Source organism: Pleurodeles waltl, chromosome 7 (assembly GCF_031143425.1).
Source record: "Pleurodeles waltl isolate 20211129_DDA chromosome 7, aPleWal1.hap1.20221129, whole genome shotgun sequence".
NCBI classification, from domain to species: Eukaryota; Metazoa; Chordata; class Amphibia; order Caudata; family Salamandridae; genus Pleurodeles; species Pleurodeles waltl.
Genome location: NC_090446.1, coordinates 582,650,586 through 582,676,402, shown reverse-complemented (window position 1 = coordinate 582,676,402; position 25,817 = coordinate 582,650,586). Strand labels below are relative to the sequence as shown.

The 25,817-nt window shown below is 44.4% G+C and overlaps 1 protein-coding gene across 2 annotated transcripts in view; it reads right to left on the bottom strand.

The window, feature by feature from the left end:
- TGFB1I1 (transforming growth factor beta 1 induced transcript 1) overlaps window positions 1-25,817 on the bottom strand; it is a 137,058-nt gene that overhangs the window by 74,654 nt on the left and 36,587 nt on the right. For both annotated transcript variants that reach the window (XM_069244423.1, XM_069244424.1), the window contains one exon: window positions 9,135-9,319. In XM_069244423.1, the coding sequence (XP_069100524.1) occupies window positions 9,135-9,319 (185 nt within the window). The remainder of the gene's footprint in view (window positions 1-9,134; window positions 9,320-25,817) is intronic.

Below are 25,817 nucleotides of genomic sequence, written 5' to 3'. Positions count from 1 at the left end.
AGACTGCAAAAATATTAATATTCAAAAATATTATGACATACAGATTTACTATGCTGTGCATATATATTATATATATTTTTTTTACTAACAACAAATAAAGGTTGAAGTATTGTTATGGTTAGCTCTGCCTCTAAGATTTTTTTTTTTTTTTTTGTAAACTTTGATATTCACTGAAAAAAACCAAGCAACATTTTAGAAAAACACAGAAATGTACCACTTGCGATTAGGTTAAAAACCTTAACTTGCGCCCATATCATGCACTATTTACAACCTCACATATAACGTCACTCATCAAATATTAAATTATATAATTTACTAAAACACTGACCTCTGAAATTACATCCTAAATGATACTATTGATGTCATCAATAATAATATCACTGACATCAAACAGTGTTACAAATACTCCATCATCTGCTTTGTACAGCTGATATATGATACGATCAGCCTCTGTGCCCAACCCATTCAGAGCAACCAAGCCCCAGGCACACAGCCATTGGCTCTATAAAGCAGGAGTTGTCTCCAGGATCTGGCTTTCAGACAGATCATACGGAAAATCCTCTGCTGGCAGTCAATCCCCACTGCACATGTCCATCAGCTGAGTACAATGGGGGCTGGCCATAGGGCCTGACGTACAGCTGGGCCATGAGCCCATCTTTCCACAAGCAGTCAACCTCTTCTGTACAGCCTTTGACAATGCACAGTGAAGACTGACCGCAAGGCTTGGCAAAAAAACAGATGCTACACCCAACAGTCCACAAGTCATAAATCCCCAATGTGCAAGACTTCAACTGTGTGCAGTGGTCGTTGGCTGCAGGACATGGTCTTCAGCCAGGTCCAGTGCAAAACCCTCCATGGGTGGCCATTTGCCGCTGTGCACAACCTTCAGCTGTACACAATGGTGGATGGATACGGGGGCTTGCTATAGGCCAGGATCTGCATTGAAATATTTGATAGCAGACAGTTCCTGGTGCACGTGCCGTTCAGCCCTGCACATTAAGCACTAGTGCCTATGCCCCACCCTTTAAAGATAGCCAGTTCTGCCTTTAGTCATGCACAGTGGTGATTGTCTACAGGACCTGGAGTATGGCTAGGCACTACACCCACCCCTTTGCAGGCAGTCAGCCCCTCATGCTTAAGCCCATAAGGCCCTTTTTCACTTGTTTTCAAATATATTTTTAGGGTTTGCAAAGTAATTTCTTCTAACTTTGGTGTAATTCTGTTCAGCCGTTTTCTATATTGTTGTCTAATTTTCCCTATGGAAATTGCATGGGAAACTAGTGATTTGGAAGCCCACTTTTTTTGGGTCCCCACTTTGACAGATCACCCCAAAACTTTCCAGGAAGGAGCTAAGTGGATGGATTTTTATTGGAAGGTTTTGTGAAGATTCATCAAATGACACAAAGTTATTTAGTAAAACAAAAAATGTTCTTTCTATGGAAAATCTGACACATGTACAACTAACTACACATTGGCTACCAGCACTGCCATGCACTGCTTATGTCCTCACACATGACCTCACATATTATATCACTCATGACATGTTCTATGATGTCATTGATAACATCACTGATGACATCTGAAATTATATAATTAGTGACATTGCTGTGCGTGGTGAGGGCACAGGTTATAGTTACTTCATTTAATGATAACTGGTGAATTTCAATGTTCTTGAGTTTAAAATGTTACATTTCAACTTACATTATCACCTAAACATAACATCGCTTTGACCTTCATTTTTTTCAGTGAATTTCTGAAGGTTTTTTAAAAGTAAAGTAAGATATTTTTATCATACCTCACTATAACGTCACTTTAACATTTTTTCAGTGAACGCATTTATATATGTACTGTAAAAGTACACATATGTGGAGTAGTGTAATGTACAGTTGTGTATACTTTTTTGACCTATATGCACTTATATTTAGATCAAAATATTTTTCAATATTCTGGTAGTGTACTCTTCTGGGCACTCTCACGGACATTACTTTTTATTCACTTTGCATTCATTCATTTTTCATAACAACCTAACAGTTATCATCCTGCCAACTCTGCTACCAGCAACCCCCCAGAGCCACCAGCTCACTGACTGACACATCTTGTTTCTTCAAACATTTGCCTCATTTGTTCGTTTTAAGGGGCCCTCAAAGTGCTAAACCTCTCCTCTCACCACTTCTGGCTCTTAAAGCTCCATCTCATCCAAGGGCTCCAAATTGTGTGCCAAGAAACCAAACAACTTGGGTGGGAGGGCACTTCTGGGTAGTATGAACACAGGTCCCATTGTTTAGTTTAGTTGCCGTTTAACCTATTATTCTGAGGTACAGGGAAAATACAATTCTTCTTTGTGTTTGCTTCATCTGGATTATACGCCGTTTATAAGAAGTATTGTTTATGCTACTGTGCCACACACTATTGAACCCCTTGTTCTCCATTCTCTGGTGGTGCTGTGCCCAGTCCAATTCAGCCAGCTCCCTTGATTCACTGGTCCTGAATCCTCAGGTGAAGCAAATGCTTCAAATACCCCTTACACACCGTTGTAAGTTACTCACTCTGTACAAATTATCGTAGAGGTGTATGGAAAAATCCAATAACTTCCAAGTACTCAGGTCTTCTACCCATCACTGAGCCAGTCAACCTTGGCAAAGACAGTGAGCAGGAAACTTCTGTTTGCTTAAACCCTTCCCAGGCAGGACCCGAGACCTACTAAATTACTATTTTTTAATTAAAGACAGGCTTAACAGGCTTCCCAGCTGTAACAAAACAACAAGGCTTTAAGATTCAACATCTGGTACAATTGGCAAATGCATTTACCTTTGTCATTACTTTTTGTATTTATTATCCTCTATTACAAGTCTGAAGTAATTCCTAAGCGAATCAGAATTTACAAGAAATGTGGGAATGCCACACTGCCAATTTGCCCTACTAATCCTCCTCCCTGGACATTCAGCAGCCTAAAACTGGTAAATCGTCTGAGTGGGAAATAGCAAAAACATTGAGAATTACAGCAGCAAATGAGGATGTAATAGGAATTCCCAGATTACCCTCCCCCTTTCTAAGGGCACCCTTAGGGGCAGCATCACACTAGTGTAGTATTCCAGCATCCTGGAATTGTCAATGCCTCACTCACTCAAGGCATCTTGCCAGAAGCTCTCAAGAGAGGCCAGATTCTCCCTTTCCTAAAGAAAACTACACTAGACCTTGATGACCTCATCAATCACCATCCCATCACTCATCTACTATTCATGGGCAATATAATTGAAAATGCAATCTGTGTTCAACTCCAAGATCACATAAATGATAACCATCTCCTGCATGGCTACCAGTCTGGCTTCAGATCATGCAACAGCACAGAGATCACTACCTTACCCATTGTAAGGGATGCTATCCTGACCACAGATGAAGATGACCCCTGCCTCCTAATATTACTGGAGCTCTCAGCATCCTTCAATACAGTCAAGCAGCTCACCCTCTTATGTACCCTGGAGTCTGCAATGAGATTTACCAGCAACGTCCGTCACATGTTCTTTTTCTACCTTTCCAATTAACACCAGTTTAAACACAAGGGTACCTCCAGGGCCTAAAGCATCCCATTCACCTGCCAATGTCCCTGGTGTTCTTGCTGCCTGCCTTCATCTTCAACCTCTATGTGAAGCAGTTTGGTGCTCTACTCACAAATAAAACGTCAAGATTCACCAATATGTCATTGATACACAACCGTACTTGAAAGTCTATTCTACATAAGACACCTATTACCTCAAACACTACATGCACATTATCCAGACTTGAATGCTCATCTGTACCTGAAGCGTAACCCAATCAAGACAGAATTCTTGTTATTTGTCCAGAAGAACAAACAAGAAACAGCTCAGACCTGGCTCAATGACATGAAACTTTATAGCTTCGAACCCCACTTTCACTGAATGCCAAGTCACTTGAATTTACACTGGACACCAACTCCACCCTTAAGGAATCCCTGTTACCAGTTCCCTCCTTTAAAGAAAGTGAAGCCGTTTCTTCCAGAACTGCTATTCAAGTCCTCGTACTTAGTGGTAACGCCCTCTTCCATGACATCCCAGACTCCACACTGGCACCCCAACACGCCATAGCACGTTTTCTCCAGAGCCTGAAGACATATGATCACATCACGCAAATCATGATGGACCTCCATTGGCTCCCTTTGCTGGCACACCCCATCTTCAAAAACCAGCTCCATCCTTTACAATGCTCCCGCGACCAGAACTCCACTTATCTTGCAAAAAAGCTCTCTGTTAGTTCTCTTCCAAAAAGCAGCCAGGACAACATCAGCCAAAGAAGTGTAAAAAACTAAAAACAAGGGTGCAGGCCTTTTCAATCTACATACCCAGGATCTGAAAGAACATTCCGGCATCCATTAGGACCACCCAAGCACTGCTCCATGTTTAAAGACCACTACATAACAATGCATTAACAGTCCACAACTCGGATACCTCTCCTAACACTCGTTGACTGTATGCTTGCCCTTGGCCTAGTACAGCACCCCAACAACCCAATAGAAATACCATAGACATACAAACATACATATATTCCGGAATTTCAGATACCACTGGCATTGGAATCGCCCAGCCCACTCAGAAGGAAGACCTTGATCACCTTTTAAAATCCATTAGTGACCATACTTAAAGGTAAATATACATGTTCTGTCTCTTTTCTGTCACTCTTGCCTACTTTTTAAGGTTATACAAGCTGTAATATGTTTACATAGTGGCTGGGGATTACAAATTGATCACTTCAGAACACTATGGCAAACATGCGTCCCATTTTGTTCGGTGCCCCTCATTCAGGGATCATCTTGACTTTCGCACTGCTCTGACTGACACATTCTCCGGGCACCCTGACTCATATTCACGCCTTCAAATACGCTGGTTATTGTGGTTTATCACACTCATGTTTTCTTGTTATATCAGCCTCAAATACGCTGCTTAAAATAGCTCAAATGTTCTCTTGTCATCCCACAGTTTTCTCACTACCGCGCCATATACTGTGAGTCATCGTCACTGACATTTTTGCAACATGATGGGTATTTGCTCCCCACCTCATATCAACAGCTCTTGTCCGTTAGAGCATGGAGGGCAGAGCCCCACCTAGGACCCACCAGTCCACCAGTCCACCACCACTGCTGCAGCTCAGGTGCACATGCTGTAATTATTGCCAGTATGTCCACTGAGCATTTAGAGACTAAGGCAATGTTCTGCCGTCGCCCTTGTCTACATGCAGTTCTTATCTAAGTGGGCAGAGTAAGGGCTGGGACAGGCCTTTTAGCCAGCACTTCATGTTATAAATCACCATGTTTTCGACCCAACACTGGCAGATCACCTGCATCCCCTCACTGGTTGAACCTGAGATCCTGGCTCAGTACATGGGGTGTGGACAGGAGGCCCTTAACGAAGCAAAGCATAAAAGCGTCCATCCAGCAACCACCCTGCCTTGGTTCTACCCTACCATGGGTTTCCTCTGCAGTCCTCACAGCTGAATCTGAACCTGCTGTTAATGCTGCCCCGCTCTGAGCTTAGAGGGCTTCCGGCCTCCTGTCACTGAGCTCTGAGCTTTTTAGGGTGCCAGCGTTCAGCTAAAATCGATTTATCGAGTAAAGGAGCAGGTCTTGTCTGTGCGTTTCTGAAGAAGCAGAATGACAGCTGCACCAATAGATCGCGTGAAATGCAGACGCTTCTGGGAAGTTGATCTTTTTTTCCCCAGAAAGCATGTTTTTTTTTCATTGATATGGTGTTGCTTGCATGAAAAAGAAATTGAGCCCCGGCATCAACATTTTGACCTGAGCCATACGAACAGATCTGACAGGTCCACCTAAGCCTGGAGCAGGATGTGTTTTGTGCATTTGGGGTGAGTAGAGGTAGTCTGGACAAGCTCTGGTTTGCCCTTTGTATACCTGACTCTGCCCTTGCCACTCCCAGTCTCGAGAGCCAAGAAGGCGTAATCGAGGTTCTTTCTTAAAGCCACGATTTCTTTCTGTGGTTTGCAATCCTCACTATTCTCTTACACCCTTAGCAGCAAATAGAGTGCAGTTGAGGGTCTAGGGTGTGAGTCATCAGAGTTACAAGGCATGTGACATCACTTCCGCTAGTCCTGGGACGTTGCTGAATTGACGTCCATGGCACGAGCAGCAGTGTGACATTTGGCAGTGAGAACTACAACTTCCCCTCCCCTTCCCCCAAACTGTAACGAGGTCACTAGTGGGAGCCAGGAGCTCTGACGTAGACATGCCCACCACTGTGAGGCCGGTAAGTAAAGTGACGGGGAGAGAGAGCAGTGTGCTCTGTGTGTGTGAATGTGCACTGGTAGTGTGAGGCTGTAGGTAGAGTGTGAATCTGAACCTGGTCATCAGAAATAGCCCCTGACTTATAATAATAGTACAGAAGTTAAGACTTTTCAGGGGGATATGATGCTACACAGGCTGTCAGGATGAACCTGGGCCAAAGACGCTCTTCCCAGCATTCGAAGGTAGTACTGGGGTGTTTGAGACTGAACCCAAACTTTGAGGCAGGGTACCTTAAGAAGCTCAAGGCATAGGACGACAATGCCTGGCTTTTGTGTGCATAGCACTACAAGGCTTAGCCAGAATCCTTTTAAATCTCTGCCTTTTAAACCTATGGCTCCTTTAATAATTTATGTAGAAAGCTGTGCTATCATATGCATTGTTTAGCGCTTTTTTTTGCTTTAAAAAATGTAATGGGGTGAGAACCACTTTAGAAAAGGAACGTGTGGGGACAACTCACTTACTTCGGTCACTAGATAGGACATTTACTGAATGTAAATTGCCAGCTCCAGATGTATGTTTAGCCATGCGAAACAGAGATTTAAATTCTTTGAAAATACAGGGAGTAGTGCAATCAATCTTTTGCATTTTTCTGTTTATATATACTTATGAACCAATCATATCTAGTGCAAGCAGATTATCTCAGAGCTTCTAGAACACGGATTTTCGGGAAAGCAGTAATAAAACACGCCGCTACTGCCTCAACATTAAAACTGCATAAGGGTATTTCTCCTGGATTAAGCACTATCCTCTAAATTGAGGTGTGAGTATTTTGTGTTTCCAGGCAGATCGGCTATAAGGCCATTGGAACATTCCACCCACTCAGTATAGAATGTTCTGAAATGAACAGGGGGAAACACAAAGGCAAACACTGGAACTTTGGAGCAGAAGGCCTCTAACAGCCATTATGGCCCTGAACCACTACACTGTCTTCAATGGAGCTCTCGGCATTCCATTCTAATCTGGAGTATGTTTACAAATTGCTATAACCACTATGGGTCAGAATTCATGGCCTGCTGCATCCTCCACTGCCCCTGCAAGATTATGTTTCAGAAGACTCGCAGTCTTCCATTAACCCTGGCAGGGATATCTGTGACTCTTGTGCGGATGCCAGTCAGCTCAATATAGCCTTGTAGCCCACTGCTTAGGGTCTATGCCAGTTTTTAAAGGCCCTGAGTTGTAGGCCTGAGCTGCAGGCGAGGACCTATAGCGAGGCTGAGGGCCTTTAACAACCAGTATAGCCCAAGGCAGAAGGGCTATGAGGCTATTAGAACACTCCACCCACTAAAGATAGAGGGGGTCATTCTGACCCTGACGGGCGGCGGAGGCCGCCCGCCAGAGTTCCCCCCTCCGAAATACCGCTCCGCGGTCGAAAGACCGTGGAGGGTATTCTAAGTTTTTCCCTGGGCTTGCGGGCGGTCGCCAAAAGACCGCCCGCCAGCCCAGGGAAAAACTCCCTTCCCACGAGGATGCCGGCTCGTAATCGAGCCGGCGGAGTGGGAAGGTGCGACGGGTGCTGTTGCACCCGTCGCGTATTTCACTGTCTGCCAAGCAGACAGTGAAATACTTGTAGGGGCCCTCTTACGGGGGCCCCTGCAGTGCCCATGCCAGTGGCATGGGCACTGCAGGGGCCCCCAGGGGCCCCGCGACCCCCCCTACCGCCATCCGGTTCCCGGCAGGCGGACCGCCGGGAACTGGATGGCGGTAGGGGGGGTCGGAATCCCCTCGGCGGCGCAGCTAGCTGCGCCGCCTTGGAGGATTCAAAAGGGCGGCGGTACACTGGCGGGAGACCGCCAGTGTTGCCGGTCCGACCGCGGCTTTACCGCCGCGGTCAGAATGCCCTGCGGGGCACCACCGGCTTGTCGGCGGTGCTCCCGCCGACCCTGGCCCCGGCGGTCTAAGACCGCCGGAGTCAGAATGACCCCCAGAATGTTTTAAATTAATAAGGGCAAAACAGAAAGACAAACATTGGAATATTTGAGCAGAAGGTTTATAAAAACAATTATAAGCCCAGAGCTACTTCATTGTCTTCAATGGAGCTGCCAACATTCCCATGTTCTAAACGAGTATACATATTTAATTTCAAGTACTAGAAGCATATGGTAAATATGACAAACAGACCAGTGCACATTTTACACATTCCACTTATTTCTAGTAATGTGGTATTATTAAAATACAAAAAATGCCACATTAAATCTGTGGTAAATTTGTGAACATTGTCACCAGAAAGAGGCTGGGGCAAGTACAACACTCCATTTGCAAGGGTCTGGTACAGGTGTCTTTTGTCTCTCTGGTGCGGGGCTGCTTGAGAAACCATAGCCTTGAGCATACGCTGTCATCTGCCCTTTCGTTGTGTCTAGAGGATGGGGTGACATCTAACCAGGAGGCTGAATGGAAATCAGAGGGTAAGTCTTATTTTTCCCACAGTGTCATGCTGCAGCCATTGAAAGAATGGCGACAGGGTACATCTGGTGACAGGACCCAATCCTGATATGGAGCCTGTGGCATTCATTGACTTTCTGGAACATCTGTACAAAGAGTGTGCAGAGAGCCTGCCCCACCCTATAGTGCTGTGTAGCCTGAATAAATGAGACCATAAGGTAGAGATCAAGCTGAAGGAGGCCTCTTCTGTACCTAGACCACGAAGACGCTACCTGTGGTGCCACCTGCTGGCACCACTAACATGTGGCTTACAAGTGTTTTGCAGCAGTTCTGAAGTGGCTCACATAAAAAAGCAGAGCAAAATATCATGTGCCAAACCTAGGGCACCAAAATACGTTTAGTAGGCCATGCTAGTCTTGTCACATTTTGTGAACAGTTGTCTTACCTGTGGGGCACTGTAGGGAGGAGGGAGCGGCCTCTGCTCCATGTTGTCCTTCCTCACTCCATTCGTGTGGGAAACTTGGTTGATGTGACTGAGGTCCACGTGGGAACTGTTGGGAGAGTCGGTGAGGAGCACTGGCCGCTTCGACACATGTGAAGTTGTGTTCTCGAGGTCCGCCAGCAGCGCATCTGCGGAGAAAGGAATGAAGGAATCACAAGGATGGTCAGCCAATCTTGCACTTACCCACCAGTGCACCCCTCTTGGCAAACCGTAAGAAATTCAGGCTCTCGCCTATAAGTAAGCGCCAGCAACACATGTGACTTTGCACAAGAAAACATAGCTGAATCTCGTCAAGTGTCTAACTGAGCCACAATAGCCTAGATCATCAGCAGTTTTACTGCATCTAACATTACAATTGGTCATAAGAGCATACAGCATCCACCAACAATCTCTCAAACTCGCACATTCTTTCACTCACACACTCACTTACTTTCTTTTGCACTGTTGTATACTCCCACCAGCTGCCACTCACACTCCCAATATTCCAACCTGCTTGTGTTGTGTTTAAAAATTTACCCCGCTTTATCTTCTTTACCTGTTAATAAGCCATCATAAAAATAGTTTTACTTATATAAAAAACGTAACTACAAATATTTTTTGTAAAAACGCTTAAAAAAATAAACCCATGGCATTGCAAGAGCTTGTTTTCATGCATGATGTGACAATAAAAGTACTCTTACTTACAACAGTTGAACACTGACTATATTTGGTTTTACATGCGAATGAAACAGTTTTGGAAATAAACTAAACCACTTTGTATAACAAAGTGGGGTCCAAGTGACCTTCTTTCGTGCATGCTTCCTTCAGACAGCCCGAGCTTTCCAGCCTTTAACAATTTGCATGTTGGGATTTTCAGCCACTACTTAACGATTAAATTTAAAAAACTGTAAGTCCCAGAATGCACCATTATAGTAACTGAAAAGCCAGGAGTGGCTGATGGTGTCATCCAGGCAACGTGGCAATTATGTACATGTAAGTACAAGTTTCAGTTTGTGGTTTTCACTCCTTATTCGTAGAAGCAATCAAAGGTTAATCAGTAAAGTGGCGAAAGTATGGAGATTGCATTTCACATGCAGATGTTAGCACTCAAGTGATAATGTGAAACATTCACACTCGTCTTAAACAACAGACCTTACTAAAACGTGACTGCCCATGAGACCCCCTAAAGTGGTGTTGGCCCAATGGCATAGCAACGCCTTCGACCCCCACTCTTCCTCTGTCATACTGCCTGGCAGCAGCAACTAGATTAGTTTCAATTGAGATGAACAGAAAGTGTGCCCGGGCTCTGGTGTGCTTTAACAAGGCCCAGCCCCTCAGCACGAGTATTGCTGAGGCTCGAGTAACCAGGCCCCACTGATGTTGGCACCCATGGCACCTGAACAGCTTTTCCTTATACCATCACAGTGTAGAACTGCACATCACAGACTGCAGCACTGGTTGACTGTAACTCCCAAAGCTATGGTGGCACAAAGAAATGTAACTGTGAGAAACACAACAGCCTTGCAACCCCCAACGCTCATTAAAACTCTTGCATGTAGGCGTATCACACGTCGACCAAATAACATAAGAGGCAGGACACAGTTTTTTGATGGGCCAAAATTATGTTGCAGCTATATTAAACTCAGTAAAGGGTTAATTTACAGGATATTCAGCGATGACATAACCTGAACTAGCTGCCAGCCTGATAGACCAACAAGCATCAGGGCACTTTCAACTGATGCAATACTCAAATGGCTTTGAATTACTTTGCAATGCCTTTGGAGAACGTAGTCCACTGGAATGTAGCTCCCACCTAGGTGAAGCGAAACAGGCCAACACCCCAGCAGCTCCTGCTTGCAAATGTCCAAGGGAATCCATGAGTGCCGTCATCTTCACTGGGCCCGTCAAATGATTGCAGATGTATTGTCAAGAAGCCCCTTCTTCTGGACACCTTCTGAGTGATTGCAGAGGTAGTCCTGAATATCCCTATTTTGGGCCCATTTTCTCCACTGATTTTGAATACAAAAGCTGTTGGGTCGCCTTGTAATTCCACCAAGCCTCATGGGGATGCTGCCACCGGCACTGAAGTATCCCCATTACCTGTTCCACATGACCACTAGTTAATGGCAACCACCCGACTCCAAAGTCTCCTGCCGATCAATAGTTGCAATGTCCGACGAGGAAGACCCCATCACCCACAAAATATTCCATCAATTGCACTCTGTCCCTACTTCAATGTTGATTAGGATCCATTTTGATTTACTGCATAGAGAGGATGCATGCAAGAAATGATTATGTGGCGCATACTGATCTGCCTGCAACAGTAGCACAGATCACCTTCTTCGACTTAGAGATATTGCCCATTTTAGAAATGCCTGATACAACTACAGAGAGGCTGTTTGCCTTAAACGATTACTGCAGTTTAACTGATGTGCATGTGCCCTAGATTTGACATAAGATTGAAGAGGCTGCTTGTTTTCACATTTTACCCTTCTTAAGCAATTTCCCCTTGAGTGTCTTGAATTAGTAAAGAAATAAGGAAGTAAAAGTCACTGAAGTTGTAATTTCACCACAGACTGCTTCTACATTGAAATCATCTGTCATCATGAACTGTACATTTTTTGATTTTCTGTATGACAGTCTGCTCACAATCCACACGTCCGCCTGACAGACGCTCATCGTGTTCGGGTCAAGTAGCCAGGTGCTGTATATGTGCTAAATGCACAAGTGCCTGGCAGCCTGAGCCAAACATTGCTGGGCTGAAGATTTCCCAGCCCTGAGGAAGTGACATCCTCAGCCTGGAAAAGCCCCATGAATACAACACCATCCTGATGAGGGAGTGCATCACTGATACACTTAAACCTGGGCTGTTCAGTTTTACGATTTAAAGTGCCCAGGGCAAGTGGGGTGGGGTCAGCAAATCTCACTGACCCCATCCCTCTCTTGTGACACGTGAGGGAAGGTCCTGTTTTCATTGGCTTACCCATGACATGGTCAGACAATGAGAGGAGGCAGCAAGATCTTCTTGTTTTCCCTCCCCAAAGGGTCCAGTTCCTGGTTCCTTCTGATTCGCCTCCTGCTAGACCAGCCATCACCACCGTGGCCCTGTAAGTACCATTTTGTTTGGTGTTTGGGCACATGCATGCATGCAAAAATGTATGTGTATTTGTGAGTGCATGCTGTGAATGGGTGGGTGCGCGTGTATGTGCTTGTGAATGGTAGGTGTATGTGCGTGCTCTTGAGAATGGATGGGTGCGAATCAGTGTGCAGGTAGGTGGGTGAGTGTGAGTATGTGTGTGCACCTGTGACCCATCCCACTGCTCAGCCACTTTACGGGCTACCACTGGTTGGGACCTTTCCCTCATTTCCACCATAAACACTACATTGTCCCTCCTATTTTGGATGCTGGTCTTCCTAATACAGGAGGGTAGGGGTGTCACATTCTTGAAGTAAACAGAACTGTTTAGATGTACATATTTGCTTTTTACCTATGGTCTTGGTCACACATGACAGAAGCTTGCAATTCCTACTCTTAATTAGGCCTGGACGGAACTCATGAATTTTTACTCCGCGGAATTCCGTGGAGTTACAAACAAACTCCATGAGATTCTGCAGAATTCTCAAACAGGTGGAAATATGCACATCATGCTGCTCCCCCTGTGATTTAGTGCTGGGAGCTCATTCCACCCTGAAAAATCAACACAAATGGCAACATGAGGCATGCCAAAAGGCGCAGCTTCTTGAGTTGATTTTGCTGCCACTCGAGTAGATTTTCTACTCAAGCGGTGGTTTTCTGACTGCAAACAGTCACGACACCCCGCATTGGAGACGTCTTGCCAAGTGCCTTCCTAGCAACCAAAAATCAAGCTAGGGGACACCAAATTTTGCTTGCATTCGCCAAATTACTGTTTTTGAGCCACATGAGAGAAAACACTCCGCTACAAGGCATTTTGCGAAATTTAGCCGGAACTCCGTGTTACAAGCGGAACGCGGAGTGGCCAAAATTCTGCCAATTATGCAGGTGGCTCAGAATATATCACCCACCCCTACTCTTAATAAATAAGTTTGTTTGTGCAACTAGTTGCCTTATTTGCCTGGCTGGGGTTCAGGGTCGTCGAACTATTGGAGCATTAGTTTAATCCTTGATCCTCTGGTAGTGTGCAAAGTGCATCTGTGCTTGTAATGTGGTGAGTAGTAACCTGTCCAGTACTTTCACTGGTTGCTCTAGGTTGGATATGTCTGCATCAGCTGCCTCCTTTGGGGCCAATGTCCTCTCTGTGGCTTCTTCATCTGTTCTATGATTACAATAAAGTCCTACTCTTGCTTGTTACACTTGTCACACTACTATACTCTTGGTGCGGCAAGTGGCCTTTCCTGTGCCGGAGGATAACATGGGTACACCATGTTTTTCAATCACCAGTAGTCCATCTGGCAAATATTTATGCTTGGATGCATTCAATCAATATAGAGTAATCAATCAATTCTCATGATAAATCCAGCCCAGTTGAAGCCCCTGGTGTCTTCTTGGGACCTTCTGTTTGTGATTTGCAATCTGCAGACTCCTTCCTTTGAGTCATTCAGCGACATCAAACTCTTTTCAGCAAGGGCACTGCTCTTGGTCTCTTTCACTACTGCTAGATGTTTCGATGAGTTAGGTGTGTTGTTGGGGACCATATCTGCCTTTGCTCCTTGTCGAGTCCATTCCTCCAATTCCGGCCAAATGTCTTGTAGCAGTTCAGCCTCACCGAGGACCTTGTGATCCTTATTTTAGGTCCTGATAGTCCTAATGCAGAAGGATTGGGGTCCATATTCATGAAAAAGGTAGGGCTGTGTAGATTCACCTTACCTTCATGGCAGATTTTTGGTTAGGGGCACATTTATCAAAAAGGCATGTAGCACAGCAAGCCACCTTACTACACTGCGCTGCATGACAGGGAAAGGGCAAGAACACACTGTATCTAACATTATGCCTCTCCCCACCTCTGGCGCACAATGTGCTGCCTAGCGCCAATGCAGGCACATGTGCAGCACACATAAAAGAGGAAAAACGAGAAGAAATAAACATACTTCTCCTCGTTACGCCTCACCTATAATTCCTGAAACAAATTTGTTTTTGATTGATTCTAGTAAGATTTTCCATTTGTGTATTTATCACTTTCAATTTTCCATTCAGAAGTCACCATGGTAGGTGCAGCATTTATTACAATTTTATTCTACACAGAATTCTTTTTGTGATGATCCCTGTTAAAAATTAATGTTAATCGCCCTGATGAAACCAAGTTAGTCAATTTAAATGCTTGGCATAATCATTTGACTATAGTATTTTTACGCCCATATGGATCAGTTCCTTAGGGGCATCCAGAGGGGACTTTTTCACTATCTTATCAGGATCTTCATTGATCTTATAGCATCCTTACGTTTTTTACCTTTCGCCAGAATTACACTATCACCTCACGACTTTTCTTTGTTCTCATTACATAGATTTTTGTACAGCACTTTACTGTCACTCAAGCACTGCTCTTACACATTAACTGTGTTCATTTCTTTAGGGATGATGATCGAGATAGTTATTACATGATCATTGTGGTGCCTTTCATTGTTGACATTCCTTCCTTTATCCACAGGTAATGAATGCTTGATTCCTCAGTAAATATTGATTAAATACATTCAATTATAAGCATTCACCATATGGACCATGGCGGTTTAATAATAGTGTTTTGTAGGGTGGTCGTGGAATAAACTAAGAGTCCTGTAAATTTGTCAGCGGCCTCCAGGAATTATTGCCCCTCGTGAGTGAGTGAGGTCTGTGACGGGGGTGAGTTGGTGCCATATCGATGGGTGAGTGCAGGTTGAAAATGCTCCAACACTCAACTGGTCACTGGGTACTAAGTCAGTGTTTACTATATGCCTTTGCAGTTCGTGTTGGCAGAGGCATCGGAAGTGATACGCCTTTGCCCCGGAGCATCATTTCCTCCAGCTGTCCATCAGGGCTTAAAACTGCTGCATTTTGCGCTTTCTCTTGGGGGCATTTGTCGGTGTGCCAGCACTCAGCAGCAGGGTCTTCCTTTCAGCTCTACAGTAGGTTTCCAGCATTGACACGTATCCAGCACTGTTCTGATTAAAACATTCCTCACCATTTAAGGAAATGCATTCGCATAAACAAGTGCTGTAGTTTACGGAGAGTAGTGTAAACTCTTTCACTGCCAGTGTGACGACGTCCCTAATGGATCACCTTGCGACACCACGAGGGGAGAGGTGAGAAGCTGGAAGATGTCAAAGGCGCGGGGGGTTGGGGGGAGGGGGATGGGGTGTGTAATAGGGCTGCGCCTGTGCCTCTGGGATCAAAGCACGTCTCGTGACTCGCCAATGGCTGTGCAGACAAACTAATCCCGCCGTCACGCACAGACATACTAGCGGGGCGGCCGGTGGCGTTTTCACAAGGACCCGTGCAATCTGCTGTCATGCGCACGCGCACACCTCGGGGACAGACTCATCCCCGGAGGGGGGGCGGGGTACTGGAGAGGGAGGGATAGATGAGGGCACAGTAATAACAGATCTGCTCCATCAAAAACTGAAAAAATAAACAAATGGAAACAGACCGGCTTGTATAAAGTTTGGTCTCGCAAAGAAGTTTGTGTGACGCATGTGCTATTGTGGCAAATCAATGTCGTGGACCAGTTGCTAATTCTTGGGAAACATCTCAACCTTCCCGCTGCTTATGTGATAGAATTCTGCACCTTTGCTAATCCTTCCTCACCTGACTGTTTGTTAAAAGGCCCTTCTTGTACGCGAGCCCATCACAGTCTCTCATAACGGGATCTGTGATGACCCCTGTCTCCATGTTTGCTTCAACCCTTTCCTAAATATGTTATGTTTTTTTCAGTTAGGATTCTTTACAAACGCGAGAATCTTGCTTTTTTAGCGCCATTTAGAAGACCCCCCGTGTATTTGAGGAAACTTTCCACGTCTGCAGAAGAGGGTACTGTGTCCTGCAGGAGGCATTGCCATGGCGCGGCTATGGGTGGTACCAGGTCCAGTCTTGCAACTAAACGAAAAACAAGAGGTGAACTGGTGCTATCCTCCCTTCGCTTCCATCCCACTCCATGAGAAAAGGGCCAGGGGCATAGCACAGGGCCCTGCAGCCCCTTGGGTGTAGGGGGGGCAACCCATCAGGGGTCCCTCAACCCTTCATGGAGCTCCCATTCAGTCCAAGACCAAGGAACATCGGTGATACGTGGGAAACTCAGGGTCCCCTCTTCACATTCTGCAGGGGGCTCCCATCATTTTGCGTTACACCAGTGTGTGTGTATATGATTGTCTGTCCCCTGCGATTTACTGTAAATAGAGAAGTCTACTCAAGAAACAATTAAACATAGCCATCAATATAAGTGTAAGATACCATGTTAGGTCTTGACAGTGCCTCCAGGCAGTAACTTCATGGAGGATAAGCACAGCGAAGCAAAACTACGATAGACAACCCTACATGTTATTAAAGCCGCCCATATTGTGTTTTGGTTGTCAGGCAATATCTGGAAACTCGCTTCCAATGGGCTCACTGTGATTGACTCTCCAGGCATGTGGTATGAACAACTTGATGGCACACACTTAGGCAGCCTCCATACCTAACCTTGTCATACCCAAAACATGCCAGAAAGTTGCCTCATACACGACCAGATCACGATCGCGAAGCTCACTACAAATTTGAGAGAGGTGATCAAAATCTGGTGGGTGTTGTCAGGTCACCATAGCAACAATACTTCACATGCTTAAGTGCCACAGCACCGTGATTCAATACTTCTGGGGACGAGATGTAATGAAGGCAACGAAATATGACGATCTTTCACCTGCATTCCCTGATACAAAACTCACACACAACTCTGCAAAGATCACCACTCAAATAATCAATTTCAAGTAAGGATGTTGTAATACACGCTTACGTCAGTAACTCTAAACAGTAGTCTAAGTGGTAGAGACGTTTGCCTAGGACTGTCAGACGTTCCACCAGCTTTAGTGTGTCTTCAGTTCAGGCAGTTTGTATATGGCTAAAGTGACATAAACTGCTTATCATTCCCCCATCCCTCCCCAGAAGCTGGTTAATCACGCACTCCACTTGCAAACAACAATTCACAACTCTATGACAAGCAATAACTGATAATGTCACATTACCATAGTATTTCTAATGTTCAAAACCTTTTCATATTATACAGATTAATTTTACAACCCCAAAAAAGTGATCCCTAACCACATAACATATAGTAGTTGATAGCCACATCTTTGAAAACCCTGCACAAATCCATGGTTTGAAACTGCAAAACCCTTGTACATATTCACAAGGGCCATTTAGTTTTTTCCCAAATCACTAAATGATTTACGAAAAACAACACATGATCATCCTCATCACCACACTTTCACTTAAAAACAGTGATTGATCAATGTTATAATAAGCAGTAATATATATTTTTGATGGACATTCACCAAGATACCACACTAAGGCTATAACATAGCCTTGTGGCCCTTAACACTGGGCTACACCAGTCATTAAAGAAATGCGGAAGAGTTACTGACCCCAGGTGAGGGACAAAAACAAAGGAGGGGGGCCTTTAATGGCCGTCACCATGTGAAGATGAAGGACCCCAGTCTGGTGTTCCGGCTGTCCGATCTCTGTAATTGTTCCTTTGTCCCCGAAGTTCCCCTGTAGTTTCTCTTTTTGCGTCTTGTGTAATAGGACTCTTACCCAAGGGCTCCACAAACTCACACTTTAGTGCTTCTCTAGGACACCTTTGGTGATTTCTGGCATGGAGGAGCCACTACACTAGTCCTCCACACCATTAGTATCAAAGAGGTACCCCTTTGACCACTTACCTGAAGTCCTGGCTGATGTTTGTTTTTCTACAGTTTTGGGGTACAATAGCGGTACCCATGGTGTGGTCTACTACTTTCATGTAACTGAAGTCCAACGTACAAGTGCGGAAGGGAGAATTATTGCAATCCTCTTAGGTACATGTCATTAACATTGCCTTTAGAGGATACCAAACATTTCTATGAATGAAATCTGAATGTAAAGGCTGAGGGATTCGGTCCAGAGAATATCATACTCAGCTCAAACTTCACTTCATATTTTTCTCTTCGGCTCCCTTGGTCCCATTTCCTCCATGGAAGGAAATACATAGATCTTTTAAACAGTTGACCCGTTGAGAGTGCACCATTTGACGTCACATATGCTCCCACCCGTACACTATATCCATCTAAACAGATTGTTGGTGGGCTGCAGCCCAGCCACCAAGAACTGTGGTTATAAGCTACAGCTGGATTCCAGCACTTAGAAGAGATGTACAGCAACACACATCTGACTGGATCCTGCTGTTGTTCTTTCTGACCGAGGAGCTGTGTTTCCTTTTACCTCAAAGTTATGACTGAGCCTGATACCGAGATGAAAATCTGTTGGCCTACAGTGATGCTGACCTTGCCTTTCTGGACGTCTCTAGCCAGTCTAAGGTGTCAGAAGATAGTGACTCAGAGTGCCAATCAGTCCTCTCTACTCCTGACCAGAGGAAGAGATGCAACAGCTCAAGATCAACCAATGCTGGTGAGCTAATAGACAACTTTGCATGCAAAGCACGCCTCCTGCCTAAGTCCACATTTGTTTGGCATCCACTGACCTCCATCTGGAGTGGACTTGTGCACATGTCCATCAGCAACCTCACTGGTCTGGGTGAAGGAACAAGCATCCTGGAGCCACACACAGAGGTTCCTCGCCCCTTCATTGGTTGTGTGGAGGTTTATCACCCAGCATCTAGCTCCATAAAAAGAGGGCCCTGGGTAGCCCTTGCATGCAAGCCTTGCTTCAGTAGGTTCAAAACACCTACCTTCCTTGAGAATCATAACAGTGTCTGACCCCCAACAATAACTATCCGTCCTAGACATGAACACTAGTCTCTGAAACTAAACTCTTGTAATAATCACAATCCAGTAATTATCATTGCACTTTTATCTAGAAATATTGAGCAGCGAGCCTCCTTATCATTAGTGAACCCCATACCCTTTTGTGTTTATTGGCTTTATATGCAGGGAGCTAGTATGGGTCGATACCTACTAAATACTTGGTTCCAATCTCCCTAAACTCTCCGGTTGTGTTACGATGCTTCAAAACGTTGCCTCATAGAGACAATAATTACCACCTGCCAGTGATCGTTGTCAGGTCTGGTCCTTGCAAACAACAACAAAAACACTATAATAAGCTACAACCAATGACCGCCTGCTGACCTTCACTAACAGACACTGATGCAACAACCGGACAATGAGCACTATACTGCGATCACTGCCACTCCTTCAGTAACAGGCACTGATTAGCATGGCTATTACAAGCAACATCCAGTGACCATTTTTACGCCTTTCCCTACAGACTCTGAAACAATGCCACAATCACCACCAACCAGGGATCATCATCACATCTTCATAAAACAGGCACTGACTCAACTACGCTTTAGTAGGCGCCAAAAGCGCCTACTCATGGCCATCACATTTTTGCCTTGTAGACACTGAGGCAAGAGTATAATAAACACCAGTCAGTCAGTGCTTAATCTGTGCTTGTTGTTTCCGGTGCGGAGCACCAGCACTTGTTTTTGAGGGCCAGCACTTATTTTTTTGCCTCAAGCATTTACTGCGAGCAAAAGACACATATGGTGAAGACGGAGGAAGAGAAAAACGAAAAAGCGTCACAATGGGAGAAAGCAGAAAGCTACAAGAGTTAGCTGAAGGGGCAGGAAGCAGCTTTAAATAGATTGAAGAAGCCAAAGATGGTTTCCGGATTATGCTGCCTCAGTACATTTAATTGCAGCAGCCGCGTGTTTAAGAGTAGGGCTTTGGGCACCGGCACATTTTTATTTACAAATTAAGCACTGCAGTCAGTAACCATCAACATGCAGTCAAATACAGATACCAAGCCAACACCTACATCATTAGAAGCAACCAGAGACTATAATCTCACTAGCAGCCTCCAGACATCAAATAATAAATGTATAATAAACAACCTGTGATTGTTGTCAAAATGTTAGTTTCATCTACAGACATTGAACCAAGAATGCTGATAGTACTGATCAGTGACAGTTGTCACATGTTTCCAGAAAGACATCATTCAATGTATCAATCGAAATAACAAAACAATTTTCATCTTCATGACACAGATGCCATTCAGTGCTACAAAAACACAAAACAATGTCATTAGTACAGCTTCATCTACACTCTCTTACAGAAAAAACTGCACCAAGCACCAAACAATAGTTATTTTAATAACTTCAGCTACTAACACTGTGCAACATAAACTGAAGTACCAATCAAAGATCACCAACACAGCTTCATCAGGGGACACTGAGGTGCTGATTACGAATATGGGGGTATGTGTACCCCTGCGGTGGAGGTGGTGGTCTCACCGCTGCAGTCCCGGCGGTAAAGACCGCTGCATAATGAGTGTGGCAGCTTGGTCGAAGCCAAACCGCCACAACGCTGCCAGTCTGCTGGAGCAGGTGGACTGCCACAGCCGGTGGTGAGCTCGCAGACATACACAGCACACACATGCACTTACGGCACACACTCCCGTCCCCACTTTCGCTCCGGCCGCCTACCTGTTGGGCCACACAGCAGTCCACGTCGAGGTGGTCATCTGGGAGGGGGTAGATGTCACGGTTCGAACCACAAACACTTTAGCGCCATGCCGTATTACTACTTGTAATATGGCCGGATGATTCCTCGCTGGTGGTGGGACCGCCTCTTCCACGCTGTCGGTCAACCCAGCGGTGGCTGTTTTCGGCCTGATTTTTGGCGGTCTCCTGTGTGTGCGTGTAATATGGAGAACAGGAGACCGCCATCACTGGCAGTATTTCGGCAGCTGCCAGCACAGCGGTCTTTCCAAAATACTGCCAAAGTCATAATCAGCACCTGAGTAGCCACACTATAACAAAAACCGATCATGGATCATCATCACACCTTTATCCACAAACACCAAGCAGGTCCACCATAACCATCAAGCAAAGCTCATCATCATCCATCCAGGTAGAGTTTTGGGGTAAACACTATTGTAGTGGACCCTATTTAGTCTTAGTGGGAATCAGGAGTTTAGCTTAGCCTTTGGCTTGCAGGCATGTGCCCTGTACCTAGTGACTTTCACCCTATTTAGCTTCCTCTGTTTTAGCACATTTATCAAATTATTTCTCCCAAGATGGCTGCCATTTTTATAGTTAGGAAGATGTTTTAGTTTCATGTTATCAGTGCCATTCTGTAAAGGCGTCACTATCAGCGTCAAAGATGAATAAAATACACAGGCATTTACATCATGTACTTTCCCACTTTTGTGTGACAGTAACATAATGTACCTTTTCAGGGAATTGTTTATTTAATTGCTGCCACAAGCATGCCTTCTTATCTATTGTTTGGAAACATGCCTGCATTAGGGGTCCTACCACATCTGTATAAATGCATCTCACACAGATAAGGTAATCCAAAGGATTCCTACCAGATGTCATCAACGCTTTCTATGCTCATGACTCTTGTTTTTACCATTCTCTTTCTTGCATTGTTCATTATCATAACCAGTTGTGACTTGCTGTAGGACTAGCCTAGCTGCCTACAAACAAAAGTTCTGTCATCCTTAAACCAGCAGTCTTGCCTAGAGCAAGAGTCAAACTACAACACTATGATAAGCACCACGCCATGCAACGACTACTAACACGCCGTCATCTATAAGGACTCATTAAAAAGGCTATGATAAGTTTGAATACTCCATACATGCTGATATTTTGTAACTGAAATGAAGGAAATTTTGAAAAAAACATCAAGGGAATCTATTTTCCCTTCCGGTTTACATTGAAGTGGAAGAGATTTTAGGTAGAAAAACAGCTTTTAAAAAGCCCTTTTGGGCTTTGGGGCCTGCCTAAATCAGGTCCGTTGGCATGTATGGTAATCATTGTCAAAGCTTCACTTACAGACACAGATTGAGAACAGTGCAGAAAGAGTGATTGTCACCACACGCCTACCTAGCGACATTAAGGATGCTATCATAAGCAACAGTGATCATCAGCAATCGTTCACCTATCACTGCCGATGCACCTGTTTATTGTACAATACCTCAACTATTGTCTCCAGTGACAACTTGTGGCTGATACATCCCAATTAATGGGCGAGAGCTGGTGCTTGCAGAAGGAAAGGGGGCTAAAGACACCCATAAAAGTTATTTTCAAAGAAAGAAGAGTCACCCTTTATGCCAACGTAAGCAAGATGAACAGACAATGCACCAGGCTTACATGGAAAAATGGGAAGCACAACTGACTTCGGAGATTACAGAAAAAATGTAGTACATTATTTGAACAACAGTAACAAAGTCCTCAATATAAAGAGAACTCATATAAAATTCAAACTTGCTGGTACTTTTTACCAGCATGATTGGAGAATATGTTTTGTAGAAGTCTGAAGAACGGGGTATTATGTCCCACACGTGGCGGTGCTGTCCCTAGATTCGTGGCTTCTGGGTCCATTGATATAGTTGTCGGGTATTTCTGGTGAATGAGTCAATATCCTTTAACAGCCGCGAACAAAAAAGAATGGATGCATTTGATTGGATATGGTCTCCGTTCACAGCACATGCCAGAGGCCAATTAACGAGAGACCCGATGCCAAACGTTAACAGGTCAGGCATGTGCTGATTGTCTCTGAGTTAGCCTGAATGAGTACCTTGATGGGGAGAAAACGTATTTTATCTTCCGGAGCCATGCTTCGTTGATCTGCTTGCTATCTAAAATTAAAAATTCTGTGGGCAACCCTTGCGTAATGCAATACCAGTACATGATTCTCACCTAACACTGTCACTAGATTGTCGTTTTTGCTTGTTTCTGTGCAGTGTGACTTCTTGCTGTTCCGTACAAACTACAAATAAGTAGAATTATAAAAAAATAAAGCATGAACCAGTTATCTCGACATAACGTGGCATATAAACATCAATTAATAGTAATTCTTACGCAGCAACCAGTGACATAGGTTAGGCATTCATATTACATACACAGAGCATACACACTACAGGGAGTGCAGAATTATTAGGCAAATGAGTATTTTGACCACATCATCCTCTATGCATGTTGTCTTACTCCAAGCTGTATAGGCTCGAAAGCCTACTACCAATTAAGCATATTAGGTGATGTGCATCTCTGTAATGAGAAGGGGTGTGGTCTAATGACATCAACACCCTATATCAGGTGTGCATAATTATTAGGCAACTTCCTTTCCTTTGGCAAAATGGGTCAAATGAAGGACTTGACAGGCTCAGAAAAGTCAAAAATAGTGAGATATCTTGCAGAGGGATGCAGCACTCTTAAAATTGCAAAGCTTCTGAAGCGTGATCATCGAACAATCAAGCGTTTCATTCAAAATAGTCAACAGGGTCGCAAGAAGCGTGTGGAAAAACCAAGGCGCAAAATAACTGCCCATGAACTGAGAAAAGTCAAGCGTGCAGTTGCCACAATGCCACTTGCCACCAGTTTGGCCATATTTCAGAGCTGCAACATCACTGGAGTGCCCAAAAGCACAAGGTGTGCAATACTCAGAGACATGGCCAAGGTAAGAAAGGCTGAAAGACGACCACCACTGAACAAGACACACAAGCTGAAACGTCAAGACTGGGCCAAGAAATATCTCAAGACTGATTTTTCTAAGGTTTTATGGACTGATGAAATGAGAGTGAGTCTTGATGGGCCAGATGGATGGGCCCGTGGCTGGATTGGTAAAGGGCAGAGAGCTCCAGTCCGACTCAGACGCCAGCAAGGTGGAGGTGGAGTACTGGTTTGGGCTGGTATCATCAAAGATGAGCTTGTGGGGCCTTTTCGGGTTGAGGATGGAGTCAAGCTCAACTCCCAGTCCTACTGCCAGTTCCTGGAAGACACCTTCTTCAAGCAGTGGTACAGGAAGAAGTCTGCATCCTTCAAGAAAAACATGATTTTCATGCAGGACAATGCTCCATCACACGCGTCCAAGTACTCCACAGCGTGGCTGGCAAGAAAGGGTATAAAAGAAGGAAATCTAATGACATGGCCTCCTTGTTCACCTGATCTGAACCCCATTGAGAACCTGTGGTCCATCATCAAATGTGAGATTTACAAGGAGGGAAAACAGTACACCTCTCTGAACAGTGTCTGGGAGGCTGTGGTTGCTGCTGCACGCAATGTTGATGGTGAACAGATCAAAACACTGACAGAATCCATGGATGGCAGGCTTTTGAGTGTCCTTGCAAAGAAAGGTGGCTATATTGGTCACTGATTTGTTTTTGTTTTGTTTTTGAATGTCAGAAATGTATATTTGTGAATGTTGAGATGTTATATTGGTTTCACTGGTAATAATTAATAATTGAAATGGGTATATATATTTTTTTGTTAAGTTGCCTAATAATTATGCACAGTAATAGTCACCTGCACACACAGATATCCCCCTAACATAGCTAAAACTAAAAACAAACTAAAAACTACTTCCAAAAATATTCAGCTTTGATATTAATGAGTTTTTTGGGTTCATTGAGAACATGGTTGTTGTTCAATAATAAAATTAATCCTCAAAAATACAACTTGCCTAATAATTCTGCACTCCCTGTATAATAACCACCTGGGAATTTCCTCACACTTTCACTTAACAATGGCAAGCAATATGCAGCAACTAGTGATTAACATGATATCTTTTCTCTACAGACACCACGCACAGCACAGCAATAACCATCAGATTGTGATTACTGCACTTTCACAGTCCAGGCACTGAACGTGAAAACACCAACCAATGACCACCACCACACCTTCAACTACAGATTGATAACAATGATAAAAAAGATTCACCCTTATCTATAGCTTGGTGAACTACATTTTTCTATGCTTCATTGGCACCAAACCTAAAATCTTCTAGCGTCTTGAAAAAGCAAAATAATCCATTTCCATGGTCAGAGAACTGACTAAATGCAATCCCAGTCCCTGTACAGAATATGAGTCACCTAAAAGTAAGCTATTACTCTGACCTTTCCCTCGCCTATAAAACACACTGCTGTAAAAAGAACAAACTTCCAACACTCACTACACTTGAAGCCTCTATCAGCTCTGCAAACAACACTAAGTGGAGTCATCAAGGTCATTAATCATGGCTAGATTGGATTATTGCATCTACTTATTGCATGTGTCACGGTAAAGAAAACGGGTATTTTGGTATGCGCTCAATGGGAAAAAAAGGACCAAGCCACTGCCTTGACCTTCAGTGGCATCCATGGTCAAAGTTAAAGTTTCTAAGCAACATGCTCAAGACGTTCTGGAAGAAAACAGTGTGATATAGATGTAGGCTGTACACTACATTCCATCCAGGATCCTACGTTCAGTCATTTCAATCACTACCCATACCCTAGATTCAAAAACAAAGGGGTGGATACCTGGCAGTTCAAAGTTGTGCCCCGTCATGAGACACAACTGAACTACCTAATCTTCAGGAAGGTCCTGGAAGCGAAGGTGTTTAGATAATCCCGTGACTGAGAAGCACAGACCCCCAGAAGAGCAACAAATAAGGAAGGGTGGCCTGATTCCTACCACAAGCAAGCACGTCAAACTCTTTCTACCCATTGCCTGGGGCTTCCCTCCATAC